This window comes from Pteropus alecto, unplaced genomic scaffold, assembly GCF_000325575.1.
Source record: "Pteropus alecto unplaced genomic scaffold, ASM32557v1 scaffold10, whole genome shotgun sequence".
NCBI lineage: Eukaryota > Metazoa > Chordata > Mammalia > Chiroptera > Pteropodidae > Pteropus > Pteropus alecto.
In genome coordinates, this window is record NW_006431210.1 from 9,751,697 (window position 1) to 9,766,706 (window position 15,010).

General features: G+C 38.9%; 2 protein-coding genes and 1 pseudogene across 5 annotated transcripts in view; 2 read left to right on the forward strand and 1 right to left on the reverse strand.

The window, feature by feature from the left end:
- Nucleotides 1-388: 388 nt before the first annotated feature.
- EPM2AIP1 (EPM2A interacting protein 1) lies at nucleotides 389-8,260 on the reverse strand. 3 transcript variants are annotated; one of them, XM_015596986.2, is made up of 3 exons: nucleotides 5,473-8,260; nucleotides 2,182-2,210; nucleotides 389-1,741 (listed from the first exon to the last, which is right to left on the reverse strand). In XM_015596986.2, exon 1 carries the CDS (start codon nucleotides 8,038-8,040, stop codon nucleotides 6,217-6,219), a length of 1,824 nt encoding a protein of 607 aa, XP_015452472.1. In that variant the 5' UTR covers nucleotides 8,041-8,260; the 3' UTR covers nucleotides 389-1,741; nucleotides 2,182-2,210; nucleotides 5,473-6,216. The 3 variants fall into 3 exon arrangements, with proteins under 3 accessions (XP_015452472.1, XP_006905819.1, XP_024895097.1); XM_006905757.3 differs by having other exon boundaries at nucleotides 389-2,210; XM_025039329.1 differs by having other exon boundaries at nucleotides 402-1,741; nucleotides 2,182-8,260.
- A 19-nt stretch (nucleotides 8,261-8,279) lies between these two features.
- MLH1 (mutL homolog 1) overlaps nucleotides 8,280-15,010 on the forward strand; it is a 36,202-nt gene continuing 29,471 nt past the window's right edge. Inside the window, exons 1-3 of one of the 2 annotated variants that reach the window (XM_006905758.3) lie at nucleotides 8,280-8,609; nucleotides 10,414-10,504; nucleotides 12,785-12,883. In XM_006905758.3, the coding sequence (XP_006905820.1) occupies nucleotides 8,494-8,609; nucleotides 10,414-10,504; nucleotides 12,785-12,883 (306 nt within the window). In that variant the 5' untranslated portion in view covers nucleotides 8,280-8,493. The remainder of the gene's footprint in view (nucleotides 8,610-10,413; nucleotides 10,505-12,784; nucleotides 12,884-15,010) is intronic. The other variant, XM_025039320.1, reaches the window with a different exon arrangement.
- Nucleotides 12,376-12,491, forward strand: LOC112470306 (annotated as a pseudogene).

Below are 15,010 nucleotides of genomic sequence, written 5' to 3' on the forward strand. Positions count from 1 at the left end.
GTAAAATTATCTGTGTAGACTACAACCTCTTTAAAGATAGTGCCGAATCATTTATCTTGATTTCCCAATATACAAGCAGTGCCTGGTAGAGCAGTAAGTGGAAATAGGGAAAGGGGTAAAGGATATGATATAAGACGGCGTAGGAAGAAAAGGGTGTGTATAGGGTATGTGTGGGTACAGATCACTCGGGGCCTTAAGAGACCATAATAGGCCTTTGATTTTATTCTGATTGGCTATAAAGCCATTGGAGGATTTTGAGTAGAGGAGTGGCATGGTCTGATTTACATTTAAAATTTTTTTTAAAAAAGGACCACTCTAGTTGCTGTGTGAATAAATTATTATGTGGGAAGGATGGAAGCAGGGTATATACCAGAGAATACCAAGAGAAACAGGTGCACATGTTTACTGAAAGGCAGATACAAAAATGTCCACAACAACTTTATTTATAATAACCACAAACTGGAAACAACCAAAATTTCCATCAATACTAGAATAAATTCATAAATTGTGATAATGTCATACAAGAGAATACTACACAGAAGTAAAAAATGAACAGCGGTTACATGCAACAACATGGACTCACATACATAATGTTGAACTAAAGACACGAGAGTACATATAATCATTACATTTACATTGTTTTAAAATAGACAAAAGTAATATATAGGGATAAAGGTCAGAATAGTGGTTATGTGTGTGTGGGAGGGATATAAGGACATCTACAGGATACTAGAAATGTTTACTATCTTGATCTGGGTGATGGGTTCAAGAGTAAAATATAAATCCACACTTAATATTTGCACACTTTACTGAATATAAATTTTATCTCAAAAAAATATTTTGAAAGAAATTCTGTAAACGAAGAGCTACAACCATGTGTTAATCAGCAGTGCTGTCTTCCAAATATTTCTGGTTTTCCTCCCATGCATGTGACTGGATTTTGGTGGCCATGATTTACTTTAGCCAAAAGTACTTCAAGGGCCTATGAGTGACTTGCCAGACTCTTTTCATTTCTCAAAACGAGCAGCCACACCCAAAATGGCATCTGCTTGGTCAGCCTAAGTCCCAGAATAAGGACAACTTAGAGCAGTGATCAGTTAATATTTTCCGTAAAGGGTCACACAGTAAATATTTTAGACTTTGTGGGCCATACATTCTGTCACAACTACTCTACTCTGCAACTGTAGAACACAAGCAGCCACAGACAATACACCAACGGGCAAGGCTGTCTTCCAATAAAACTTTACTTACAGAAACAAGCAGCAGAACAGATTTTTGCCTATGACTGACCTGATCTAGAGCAAAGTCCTTGCCCAAGTGAGAGAAAAACTGTGTGAGTCATTGAGATTTTGTGGTTGTTACTGTATGGCAACCTAGCCCATCCCAATACAGAAACTGGTTCTTTTTACACAAAATGTCAACTATTGAACATTGGCTTGGTTGTCATAGGCATTCAGGATGGAGTTTGGAGGATGCTATTGGAGGATGGAAGAAATAACTTACGCAGGAACAATTCAAGTTATGGATGGGTGAAACTGTCTCTTGAAAGAAGCTGGAAGGCAGATAATGTACCCTTTACTAGAGAAAAAAAAAATTTTATGGTTGCTGTGGGCTACATTTGACAAGATACACAGGAACAAAGACAAACTCAGAATTCATCAGTTTGTAAGCAGAAATGCTAGGGAATAGAAAGAGTTCGCAAATTCAATTACCTATTGAGTAGAATGAAGCCACTTCTCAACTACAAAAAAGACAAATGAGAACTGTTTTAATCCAACAGTTGATTAAAACCCGATGAAATCACTGGATGACTATCACACCTATTGTTAAGATCTCTGAATAAGTTAATGTGCCCCAAACTAAAATCCATCTAAGAGTATAACACGGATTAATCTCGTCAATTGGACCAAATGGTTCAGGGAAAAAGAGAGTAAGAGTATGACTCTCCCATGAAGTCTGAAGGTTCCAGTTATTCAGAAATTAAGTTCAGAGAGGCTTACGAACAAGAAACCAAGGAAATATAGCAAATCTAGTAAGTAAGTGTTCATTAGATGTCACTTTTGGATCATCTTCCTTGGGGAGGTGATGAGAACAGTCTGCAGGTAGGAAAGCAAGTGAACTGAATATTTAGTGATCAGAAGGGCTGAGTCATTCCTCTAACATTTTGCTAAATTTACTTACTTTTAAATCCCAGAAGAGTCAGAAACCATCTGTAAAAAAAAGTAGCAAGTAAATAGTATGCCATTTTCTCCTATGATTGATGCTGACAACAGGAAAATGGATATTAACTCTTAAGTGGCACTATCTTTTTCTGATACTGAATTTAACTTATTAATTACTTAAGTATCGTGTCAGTCCACTAAATAGTTGTCCAATCTTTTTCATCCAGGTTCTTTTGGAAGTCTGCCTTTAGAAATTAAAAAAAAAAAAAAAAAAAGACTTCTATATCAAGGAAGTAAGGACTTACTTAATTACATAGTGGATTTATGTGATTATGTCTGGGTTTGAATCCTGGCTTTACTACTATGTTTGCTAGGGCAAATTACAATCTAAGTTTGTTTCCCCAACGACATACTCATAATAAACATTTGAGCCACATGCCAAGCACTAAGCTAAATTCTGGGAATACAATGAGATCTCTAGTCACAAAAAAAACTTAGCGTCATTCCTTAATTTGTAATATGTGGATAATAATCACCCAGTGAACAGACTAAGGCAAGACCACTGTGACAGTGAAATAAGACTGTGAAAGGGCTTCAAAGATTGTAAAACACTACACAAACATTTATGCATCCAAACATTTATTGAAATGCCAGGCATTATACTAAGCACTAGAGACACAACAGTGAGCGAGGCATAAGGTTCCTGCCCTTATAAAGTTTACAGTCTAGCAGTGATTAATAAGAAGTAACAATAAAGCGTGCTAAGTGTGTGGCTGGGAAAGAACAGCTATTTAGGGAGTGTGTAGTAGGGGCAGCTAGTCTAGAGGGCGTCAATGAAAGTTTCCTAGAGGAAATGGTATATCAAGTGAGACCTGAAAGATAAATAGAAATTGTGCCTTATCTTAGGAGCAGTGGAGAAAGCAGTGGAGTGATGTGACCAGAAATGTCTTTTGCAACAATCTGGCTGCAGTGTGAAAAGGGATCAAAATCAGAGAGAGGGAAACTAAGGAGGAGGCTGCTGCTATCATCTAGGTGGGCTAATGGCTGGAATCAGAATAGTAGCACTGGAGAACTGAGAAAAATTTAGACGGCAGACGTAACAGAAAGGTTTTTGTGAGTAGATGTGATGAATGAAAAGTCATGGATAACTTAGTTTTTGGCTTGGCAAGTGCAATTGAATGGTTAGTAGTGGTAGTGTCATTTACTAAAAGAAGACACATGAGAGGAGAAGTTTGGGGATGAGACCAATGACATGCCATGGTGCCTATGAGAGAGCAACATGGACTTGTTAGCAATTAGATATATGAATTAGGAAAGGTCTAGAAAGGAGATATGAATTCGGGATTCATTTGCATACAGGTGGTAACTGAAGCCATGAAAGATGAGAAAGCTAAGAGATGATGTGAATAAGATAGCCAAAAAATCCCAAGAACACAGATATTTAAGGGAAAGCGGTATCTGCAAAGAAGACTAAGCATACCTGGAGATGCTATCGCCCCAAAGCCAAAGTAAACAAGTATTTCAAGGAGAGTGGTCAGTAGTATCAGACGGTAAGAATACTGACAAGGACTTTGTGAGCTAAGTAGAACAGTTTGAGTGGAAATATGGGAGACCAGGAATACAGACAAATCTTTCAAGAAGAAACCAGTAGGAATAGGAGATACAGGGAGATAATAGTTTTTTAAAAATAGTACTTATTTTAACTATATTCACTGATACAACAGGACCAATAACAACTACTTTATAAAAAATATTTCAAACACAAAAGACTGCCATGCAGTTACAGAATTACTAAATACAGAAAACAGTAAAATACACACTTTTTTTCTTTTTTTTACAAACAAGACTAGTTTATAGTAAACTCTCTATTATTCGGGATCCATTTAAAATCCTTGGCTTATATCTCCCCCACCCCCCACTCAGTGACTATATGATGCAAACTAATTTTATTATTACCTTAAGCAAAATATATACTAGAACTTCACAAAATGTACAAGACTTTAATATTTGAGGAACTGGGTTAGAAAGCAGAAACAGCTTTCAGGTCTCCAATCATCCTTTCAATAAAGCACTTGCCATGACAGAGAATACTCCAAGCTACTGGGAAATTACCGGTAGATTTTTGTTTGGTTGGTTTTTTACTATGTTGGTTTTTCAAATATTTAAGCCTACTTACTATTCCCTGTTAACCAAAATCTCAACTTGACCACTCTTGATAAACATCTTTATACCACTTGCTTGTCAATTACTTACTTATAGCAGAATAGAACCTTTAATCAATTACTGACTTATGCTATAGTGAGCAACCAGAACCTATCAAGGCCTTTATTGCACCTTACCAGCCAAACTTAGAATGTTGGAATTAGTTTCCCCTACGTTAGTTTGCCCAAATTGACCTTCTAATTTTGCTTCTACCGGTAATTTTCCATCCCTCAAAATAAAAAAATCTACACTGGGGATCTACTGGCACTTTCAGAGGGATAATTCTTCATTGTCCCAGGTTGTCCCATGCACTTAAATGCCAGCAGAACCACCCCCCGCCCCACCCACTCCAAGGAAATGTAACAACCAAAAAAAGTCCCCCATGTTTGCCAACATCCTTTGGAAAGAAAAGTTATTGTCTCTGGTTGAGAACCACTGACACAATTTTTGTCACGGGATCCTATATTATCTACTTTGATTGTTCAGGTACCAGTTCTTTCTAAATTCTTAGTTGCATCCTGGTACCTTGAATTTGCTGGATTAGTGACCACAGAATATAATGTGTTACAATCATTAAGACAAGACTTTAGCACAAGTTTTTCTAATTTACTTGAGAGACTCTAGAAATTGGGTCCTGTTTTTAAATCATTTTGCTTATTTGGCTTTATTGTACGATTTCCTTTTCACGGTTAACTTAAGTTTGAGAATTACTGTTTTAGCACAAAGCAGATGTCTCACTAGAAATATGACATTGCTACAATCTGTGAATAAAGGTGCTTCTTGAGAGCTAAATATTTTTACGTGCGCACTGTCTCAAATACAGAATGTGGGGGGGGGCAGTTTCAAATTCTATAAATCCATTTCCAACAGCTAACAAAATCTGTTGACAAAATCTGATATCGCTATAAAATAAAGGGTTTCCTTTAAGCAGAATTTCTTCGTAAAGGTAACACCCATGCAGACAGGACAAATAAGCTAAAATATCTCACACCTCCTGATTCTGGTGTGCAAAAATCTTTTTTTCCTTACCCTTATTAATAAGGCCAAACTTCTGCCTGAAATAGAAAAAAGAATTGCTAATGGGCAATCATTAAGATTCCATACTTACCATAGTCCTTTATTAGGCAAGCTGGTAAAACAGCACCCAATTGTGAAAAATTCAGGAGAAACCTCCAATAATTGGTTAGTCTGATCTCCAAATTGCAGGAAGCCTCCTAATCTGCAATTTAAAAATAATTCTTGCTCCTAAAATTTTATTTGATTACTTTCTCTATTAGTAATAATAATTATCGCTGCGGTAGGTAGGGAGGAGGGGAGATGGAGGTAATCTGTCAATATTTACCTCAGATTCAGAAATGTTTAAAAAAAATAGTTTCAAACTTTCTGTTAGACAAAATATTTCCAATGAATGTACGTTCTTCCTTTACAGAAACTTCTAAACTTGCTGAGTTTCTGTAAATTTGCTCAAACGTACATTTAAAGAGTTGATAATTTCAGACTATACGCATCAGAATTTTAACATTTTGTTAAAATAAAAGCTAAAATTTCTTTGAAACACTTTAAAAACCGACTTCTAATTAAACTCACATTATCAGTACCAAACTTTTTTAAAACAACTGCCATAAAAGCAAAAGAAAATGATTTTATCATTAAGTTTTAAAAGAGGTGTTCGCATGTTTCAGTCCCATGCTGCCTCTTGAGATGAAAAAAAAAAGAAGAATTTGAATCATAATCAATTTGGATGAATAAACTTGGTGCTTTCCTATGATTCAAATTAGTAAACTTGAAAAATCAAACAAATTTTCGCCTTTAGAACTGGATTCTTCTTGTTTCAATGTTGAATTACAAATCCTCATGGATTAGGTTCATTTCTTCCTCTCACAAGAGCATCCCAATGCGGCTCTATTTCAGTTGTAGCAATCCTAAACAGGGCGTGGAGATGCTCATCTGTCAATGGCTGGCTCAAAGTGTGTTGGTTTCGAGTCAAATACGAAAATGCCTTTTCACAGATTTCGCTACTATCAAACAAGGATGCCACCTTACAGGCAACCCCTTTGATAATTGGGTAAGATTCGGCGGGCAATCCAGCGTAGAACTGCCCCAAGTCTTTGTTTCTGTATTCATTCCAAAGGTTAGTGTTTGCCTGAAGTTTTGTGAGCTCCACCCTTACTGAAATAGGGGCATATTCAGGTTTAAAGTTAAATGGATTTGCAAAAAGTTCTAAGTCCTTTTTAATGAACTTGAGGTCCTTAAAATGTCTCTCAAATTCTTTTTGTAGGCGACAGATCACACCTTGATACCGATCTGCCGCAAGTACTTTATCATCTTCTTTAAGATGCTGTTTAAGCTCATCAGCAACTTCTCGGAGGGCAGCAAAGTGTGTTAGATTTTTTTCCTCAATATGTCTGTGAAGTAAATTCAGCTTAGCTTCAAAGGTACAAATATGGTCAAAGGCAGCAGCTGCAAAGACTTTATTGACTCGCAAGAGCTCACTGAGTTCTCGAAGATGGTCCATAACGTCCACCAAGAAGCCAAAGTCACAAAGCCATTGTTTGTCGGTGAAATGGACTGTTGTTGCCCCTACCGAAACCAAGAATGCTTCTATCTCCTTCCTTAGAGAAAATATTAGTTTTAAAGTTTTCCCTTTTCTAAGCCAATTGTTCAGACACCGTCCATTAACCCTTTCGCCATGCTCTGATTCAGATTCAGTTAGTAAAGCCTGAAATTCCGGTCGTCTAACGCCTCTTGTCTTAATCAAAACTATCCATTCAGAAACGGTATTTATGACCTGATTAACATCAACATCATAGGAACTCAACAGTTCCAAGTGAAGGAATCCTGAATAATGGATGACATTCCAACAGTTGGGGCTTACAGCCTTTTCTCTCATGTATGACACCAGTCCTGAGTTCTCACCAATCATTCTCAAAGTGTGGGTTGTGGTTAGTCCAACCATTCGCTGCAAGCTAAGCCCTGCTGTCTGCAAGGCCTCAAGGATTGCCGCCATGAGGGCACCAACACTGAAATGATGAGTCAGGTTGACTATGGTCAGAAGCTCTTCTTGCACCTCCAAGTCCTGGTCTACGCCGCGGACAAAGACCAGGAGGTAGTTCTCATAGGCAACAAAAGCCTGGTCGTCCAAGGCAAGGGAATAGGCTCTAAAGTCCTTGGCTCGGTTAAAAAGCTGACTGCGTAGATTCTCGTTAATTTTAAGGACCCTTTGCTGGGTGATCTCTGGAGATAAATCGATGCCACCGATGACGCTTACGTGATCTGGCAGTACATCTTTCAGCATCACCTCCATGCACTGGTATACAAAGCCTCCCTCGGCCCAGCCGCGACCCTTTAAGGCCAAGAGGCGAGCGAGCCCTAGGCCTGCACGAGCAGCTCTCTCCTCGGGAGTGAGCGGGGGGATCTCCGGCAAATCTCCCTGACGCAGACGCTCCACCAGGGCCGCGCGCTCGCCCTCCACATACCGCTCGTAGTACTGATGCTCTGCCTCGTAGTGGCGCCTGACGTCGCGTTCGCAGATGGGTACGACGAGGTGGCCACAGACCAGGCACAAGGCCCCTTCGCCCTCCGGAGGCTCCACCACCAAGAAACGCTGTGTCCACTCGGGCCGGAAACCCCGAGACTCCTCGATTTCCATCTTGCACCTCTTTGGTGTCATCCACATTCTACTGGAGGACACAAGAACAAGGCCAACCTCCGTGGGGCCGCAAAGATTGGGGCGGAGCAGGAGCAAGCGCGAAGCACCTCCTCCGCTCTGCGCCAGATCACCCCAGCGGGGGGACACCAACCTCCGCTATTCGCACCTCCGTTCCTATTGGCCGGAATGGCGGACAGTGATTTCTAGCGCGCAGGCGCAAGTCCTTCTAGCTGGTGGTCTGAAACTGCTTTAGGGGGGCACGAAAAGACCCAGAAAACCCCAGACCCAAGGAACTTGACTGGCATTCAAGCTGCCCAATCAATAGCTCCCTGGCTCGAAAGCGGCGCTGCCACTGGACGAGGGGGCAGGACGGCGTAAACAGAGTCGAGAAAAAGGACGTGAACACGAAGCGCTGAGGTGATTGGCTGAAGGCACTTCCGGTGAGCATTTCGACGTGACCTGGGGTCGTCTGGCGCCAAAATGTCGTTCGTAGCGGGCGTTATTCGGCGGCTGGACGAGACCGTGGTGAACCGCATTGCGGCAGGGGAAGTTATTCAGCGTCCAGCTAATGCCATCAAGGAGATGATTGAGAACTGGTACGGACGGAGTCGAGCCAGGCTTCCTTAGAAGCTGTAATTTAACGGGCCGCCCCTTGGCATGGCGCAGACACGCCTCCCGGCTCTGGGTGGGCGCGTGTACGGCGCATGCCCATAGAGTGGAGACCGCGGGGTCCTGACTTCTCCACCGGTACCTTTTTGAGCGCTGTCGCGAGATTTTTCTAGGGTTGAGCGTGCGAGTGGAAGATACACAGTATTGTTTTAATGTTGCCATTAACTAAGAAATACTCTTAATATATACAAAGAAGGTGCAAAATTTTTAATGTAACAATTTTCAGTGGGGAAAATCTCCATTCTTCAGAGGGAGAATATTTCATGCTTACTCCACAAATCATGCACATTCAAGAGTACAAGTTAATTTTTTATTTTAAATGTCGAGATTTTAGGACAGGCCAGTGGACTTCCTCTGGATTTAACTTGTGATTTCCCTATTGCTAAATTAGTGATGCCACTTAGTGTAGTTTCTGCCTTTTACTTTGGGGGGAGGGGAGTGACTTCAAAGATAGTTGATTTTATGGGGTAATCCGTGGATTCTGAAGTTTAGAACTATCACCAAATGTGGAGGAAGAAGGTTAAAAATGTGGAAAGGTGAACGTAAACTTTAAACCTCAAAAAAGACACATGCTCATAAAATATCTGAACATTATATAAGATCCTTTGTGTTAAAATCAGTCGATGCTAATAAAATCCGAACATTAAAAAAAAAAAAAAAAAAGCCCCAGCGAAGCATGGTACGTTTGTAAAGAGATTTATTGTGAAAATATAAACCATTCAGGGTAATGGGATTGAAAGAACAGTGGATCACTCAGGCAAAAGAAGAGAATTAGAAGGTAGACAAAAGAAGGAGCACAGAACCTGGGAACGATTTCTCCTTTTGACTTTACTTGCCATGGTTTGTAAAGGCTGGCTTTTATTTCTTCAATATTAGAATTAATTGATAGAACAATGTTAGAATTAACTGCACCTATTATTGTAGTGTGCCAGAATACTGTACAGCAAAACTAAACATATTAGCTCGGTGGCTTATAATTAATTCTATAAGCAGAGACTTTGTATGGAGTCCAGTTATGCTCTTTTTAATATGTAGGGCAAGATGGTTAATATAACTTCAATTCAGGGGCTTGTGAGAAAGGTCTTTAATATTTAAGTAATTTAATGTCTTATTTCTGAATAAAGAATTTTCTCTGTGAGGAGCCAGTAACATCTTTTACTCATGCAGCACCAGGCTGAAATTTTCTTCTCTGGTAGGTGTTGTATGCTTGTAGGCTACTCTTTGAAGATACAAAAGAATTATTGGTTTCTTAAAAAACTTTCTGCGTTGCCATTTTTTCTGTTCCCCAACATAAATATATTTTCTTATAGAAAGGGGAATGGTAGAGAAAAACATTTAGAATTTTCAAATTTTTTTAAATGACATTTTATTAGGATCATTTTGAGGCTGAATATAGGTCGAGTAACAAATGTTAGAATTAGTAGAGAAGAGGGAAGTAAAAAGGCGTGTGCTAAAAAGACCTACCTTCATTTCTTTCTTAGAGGAACAAAAATGGTGTTCAGTGTCCTATTGGAAATGATGGTTTCCCCGTTGGCCCCTCCCTTTCCTCTCTCACACAACATGTGAACTGATAACAGTGTAGTCACAGAGCCTGTGAGACAAAGGAAAAACATATTAATTAGACAGTCTTATATTTATCTGGAATTTGTTCTTATCCCATGGCTCATATTAAAGTACGTGTGTTAGCTTTGTTGCAAACTAATAAATTATTTTTTCTGTTTGACTCGCTAGTTTAGATGCAAAATCCACAAGTATTCAAGTGGTTGTTAAAGAAGGAGGCCTGAAGTTGATTCAAATCCAAGATAATGGCACTGGAATCAGGGTAAGTAACACCTCAGAGAAGCAGGACATTTGTAACCTTCATGTGATACATCTGCAGGAAGTGGCAGAGCCTTTCCCAGTTCTGGAAACTCTGGGCTCTTGTGGTTGGGATTGTTTGAAAAATTCAGCACCGACGATAAATATTTATTGAATACCTGTTCTGTGCTGGGCACTGTTCAGGGCAATAAGAAAGTCAAGGAGTGAATCATGAGGCCCTTTGAAAGATGAGTTTTCTGAGCAGAGAATAATACATACAAAACCACCAAATGGAAGCATGCCTGACAGCGAGGAGGCTTGAACAGGGTGTGGGGTAGAAGAGGAACGGATGAGATCTGAAGGATAAGCAGACTGATCATGTGGGACACTGTGGCCTGTTGTGAAATCTTTGGCTTTTACTATGAATGAGGTGAGATACTATTAGAGGGTTTTGAGCAAAGAGGTGACATGGTTTGACGAGTTTTGTAGGAACCCTTTTGTCTATAATGCAAAAAATAGACTGTAGCAGGACAGGACAGAAGCAGTGAGGAAGCTCTTGGAGCAATCCAGGAGAAGGATGATAGTGCCTTGGACCATTCTGATCACAGCAGAGATGTAAGAAGCAGTGAGATTCTGGGTTAATTATGAAGACAAAGCTCAGATTTGCTGATGTAGAGTGTAAGAAAGATAGATCGAGAGTGATTTTAAGGTTTTGGCCTGTGCAAGCGGAAGGAGGAGTTACCATTCACTGATGGGAGAGACTGTAGAAGAAGTAGGTTTGGGGGAGGTTTGGAAATTTAGGGGCATGTTAAACTCAAGATACCTATTAGTTGGATAGATATGTGAGTCAAGTGCAGGGTAAAGGTTTGAGCTGGAGATAAAAATTTTGTATACTCTTCTTTTGATGGTATTAAAAGCAAGGAGACTCACATGAAAAGATGTTCAGTGTCACTAATCATTAGGGAAAAACCGATCAAAACTACAGTGACATACCACTTGATATCCATTAGGATGGTTATTATCAGAAATAAATAAGTATCACCAAGGATATAGAGAAGTTTAAACCCTTGTGCACTCTGATGGGAATCTAAAATAGTATAGCTACTATGGAAAATGATAGGGTGATTCCTCAAAAAATTCAGCAATTACCATACGATCCAGCAGTTCCACATCTGGTTATATAACCAAAAGAAGTGAAAGCAAGGTCTCAAAGAGACTTGTACACCTATGTTCATAGCAACATATAATAGCCAAAACATGGGAGCAATCCACGTATCAACAGATGGATTAACAAAATGTAATATATACATAAAGTGGAATATTCAGCCTTAAAAATGAATGAAATTTGACACATGCTAAAACATAGATGAACCTTGAAGACATGTTAAGTGAAATAAGCCAGTCACAAAAGAACTTATATTGCATGGTTACTCTTATATAGATTCCTAGAGTAGTAAAATTCATAGAGACAGAAAGTAGAACAGAAAGCAGAAGAGTGGTCACCAGGAGTTTGTGGGACGGGATGATGGAGAGTTTTTGTTTAATGAGTACAGTTTCAGTTGGGGAGGATGAAAGAGTTCGAACACAGATCTTGATGATTGCAGAACAATGTGAATGTACTTCATGCCACAGAACCGTACACTTAAAAATGCCTAAAATATAGGATTTTTTAATGTACATTTTACTACAATTAAATGTATCTGTAAAATTTATCTATAAATTGTATCTGTAGTTTTTTAATAAAGAAGTTTTCTAATTTTATGAAATCCATAAGACTGGATGAGATCATCAGGAAAGTGAGTGTTCTGGACGTGGTTCCATAGATAGTGTAGCGGTCAGCATGTCTGATTTACACACAGATCCTGGGTTCGCACCTCAGTGGAGCCACGGTCCATGGTCTACGGCCATGCCACCCTGAACAAGCCCAATGTCTCATCTCAGAAGCTAAGCAGGGTCGGGCCTGGTTAGTACTTGGATGAGAGACCACCTAGGAAGACCAGGTGCTGTAGGGATAAATAATAATAAATTTTTAGAAGTGAAAGAGTAAGTATGCATAGAGAGGGATGACATCCTGGGTTATTTCACTGTCATGGAATGAGACAGAACCAGCAGATGATACTGAAGAATGAGACAAGTGAGAAGGAGGAGCAGGTCAATGTAGTATTCTGGATGCTGAGTAAGAAAGGTACTGCTAATTTAAAAATGCTTCAAAGGGTTGTCTTCTTAGATTGAACCAAAAAAAGAGAAATTCAAAATGATTTAGAAAAATAAGTATTATAATTATTTATCTTTTGGTATCTTCTAGAAAGAAGATCTGGATATTGTGTGTGAGAGGTTTACTACAAGTAAACTGCAGTCCTTTGAGGATTTAGCTAGTATTTCTACCTATGGTTTTCGGGGTGAGGTAAGCTACGGGTTAACTAAATGTGTAAAATATCCTATGATGACATTTCTGCCATTTGTTAGCATGTTTCTCAACGGGTAAATAAGATGTGATACTTTTTACTTGTTAAATATGTGCAAATTTAAACAAACAAATTCATTTTGCCAAAACAGAATTGTTCACGAATACACTGTGAACTATTTCTATAGAGACCTCCAACATACTATGTATCTCTTGATGGAAGAATGCAACATCACCTACAAAGTTTTCTTGTTCAAAAATCAAATGTGAATCTGATCAATACCTAGATCTAAATACCAATATACAGAAAATATAGAGGCCAAGGGAGCATGATATATGATACTGAGATTGGGAAAATACATGATAAAAGGCTTATTTCCTTCAACAAATGAACTACAAGAAAAAAAGTAGAGAAAGGACATGAACCTGTAGATTAAAAGAGATTTAAGAGACACATGAAGCAGCTCCAATGTATAGATCTTACTTGGATTTGAGCATACTGTAAAAAATTTTTTGAGACATACTGAACACAGAGTAGTTATTTGACAGTATTAAGGAGAAATTATTGTTAAAAATAATATCATGGATTTTTTGGAGTTTTTATCTTTTAAGGTACATACTGAAATATTTGTGGATGAAATTATGCGATGTAGCATAGGAATATGTGACATAGAAAATAGATAAAAATGTTTTTCAGACTAAAAATAGGATCTTATATTTTTGCGATAATATTCTGTGGCTATCTTTTCATTTTCTGTATATATAGACCTGCCAAGGGCTATATTCACTTTCTCTTGAGATGCTGTTACATAGACCCCATCACAGTACCTGGTTAATACATAAATTTTAATAGCTACATATGATGCTATTACATGTAACTATAGTCTATTCAAATGGTTTCTTTTTGAATGTTTATGCTCTTTGCCATTATTTCCTGTTTAATGCTTTGGTGAATCTTCATGTGTTTTCATACAATGTGTTTTCTTCAACTATTTCCTTAGGATAAATTTATAGAAATAATACTCATAAGTAAAAATATGTATACTTTTCAAACACTTTGTATTAGATTCCTATTGTTGCTGAAAGAAATGACCATAACCTTAGGGGCTAAAAACACAAATTTGTTATCTTACAGTACTGGAGGTCAGAAGACATGGATGTCACTCGGTCTCACTGTGCTAAAATACAAGTGTTGGCAGGGCTGTATTCCCTTTTGGAGGCTCTGGGGTACCAGAGAAACTGTTTGGAGTAGCTATTTGGGTGGAATGAGAGTGAAGGTAGGGAGGGGAGTAGAGCCAATTACTTTTCCTTTTAGGCCTTTCTGTAGTTTCTCAATTCTTTATCATGTGCATGTATTACTTTTATTTAATTTTTTAAAATTAAATGGCAGCCATGACCCAGTCACTGTAATTTAGATAAAACCAGAGTGGTCTCAAGCACCCTCTGGCTCACAGTGAGCCCCAAAGTGTTGCAGGTAGGGGCTATACCAGACTGTCTGCCCTGAGGCTTCCCTAATTTTAAATATGCCTCAGATCAAGCCCTAGCAAAGCAGCCTTATTCTGGCTTTGTATTTTCCTGCATTAGTTCTAAGCCCATGACCTCCTGGAGCCTTAGCCTAGCTGTAGGGGTATCTTTGGGGTTATTTTTCTTACTGTAATTAAAGGGGAAGATTTATTGAGGGATTTCTCTGTGCCATCATGGTTCTCAGCTCTTTGTATGTATTAACTCTTTTACTCTTGACAGTTCTGCAGAGTAGGTTCTATTATTATCCTGTTTTACATATGAGGAAACTAGCACTGGGAGATTAAGAAGCATGGCCAGGGCACCCAGCTGAAAGTGGCAGAGTGGGGAATGGAACCTACGAGTTTGACTCCAGAGTCTCTGCTCCTCTCTACTGCCTCCAGTGCCAGTACAAAGGCCTCCGAAACAGCAGGACCACGTGCCAGTGGCACTCTCTCTTTCTGATGTATTATAGTACTGCGTATATTTAATGTCCTTCTTTACACAGATCTCAAAATCATTTACATTTTGAATAATGAAAATTAACTCAGTTAACATAAACCAGGGAAATCCAGCAATGATCTGGTGATTTCTTGGCCTGAGCCATCTTCCTTGTTAATAAACTAA

Excerpts from the sequence above, each read along its gene's own strand:
- EPM2AIP1 (XM_015596986.2), bottom strand. The coding sequence starts at position 8,040 with ATGTGGATGACACCAAAGAGGTGCAAGATGGAAATCGAGGAGTCTCGG.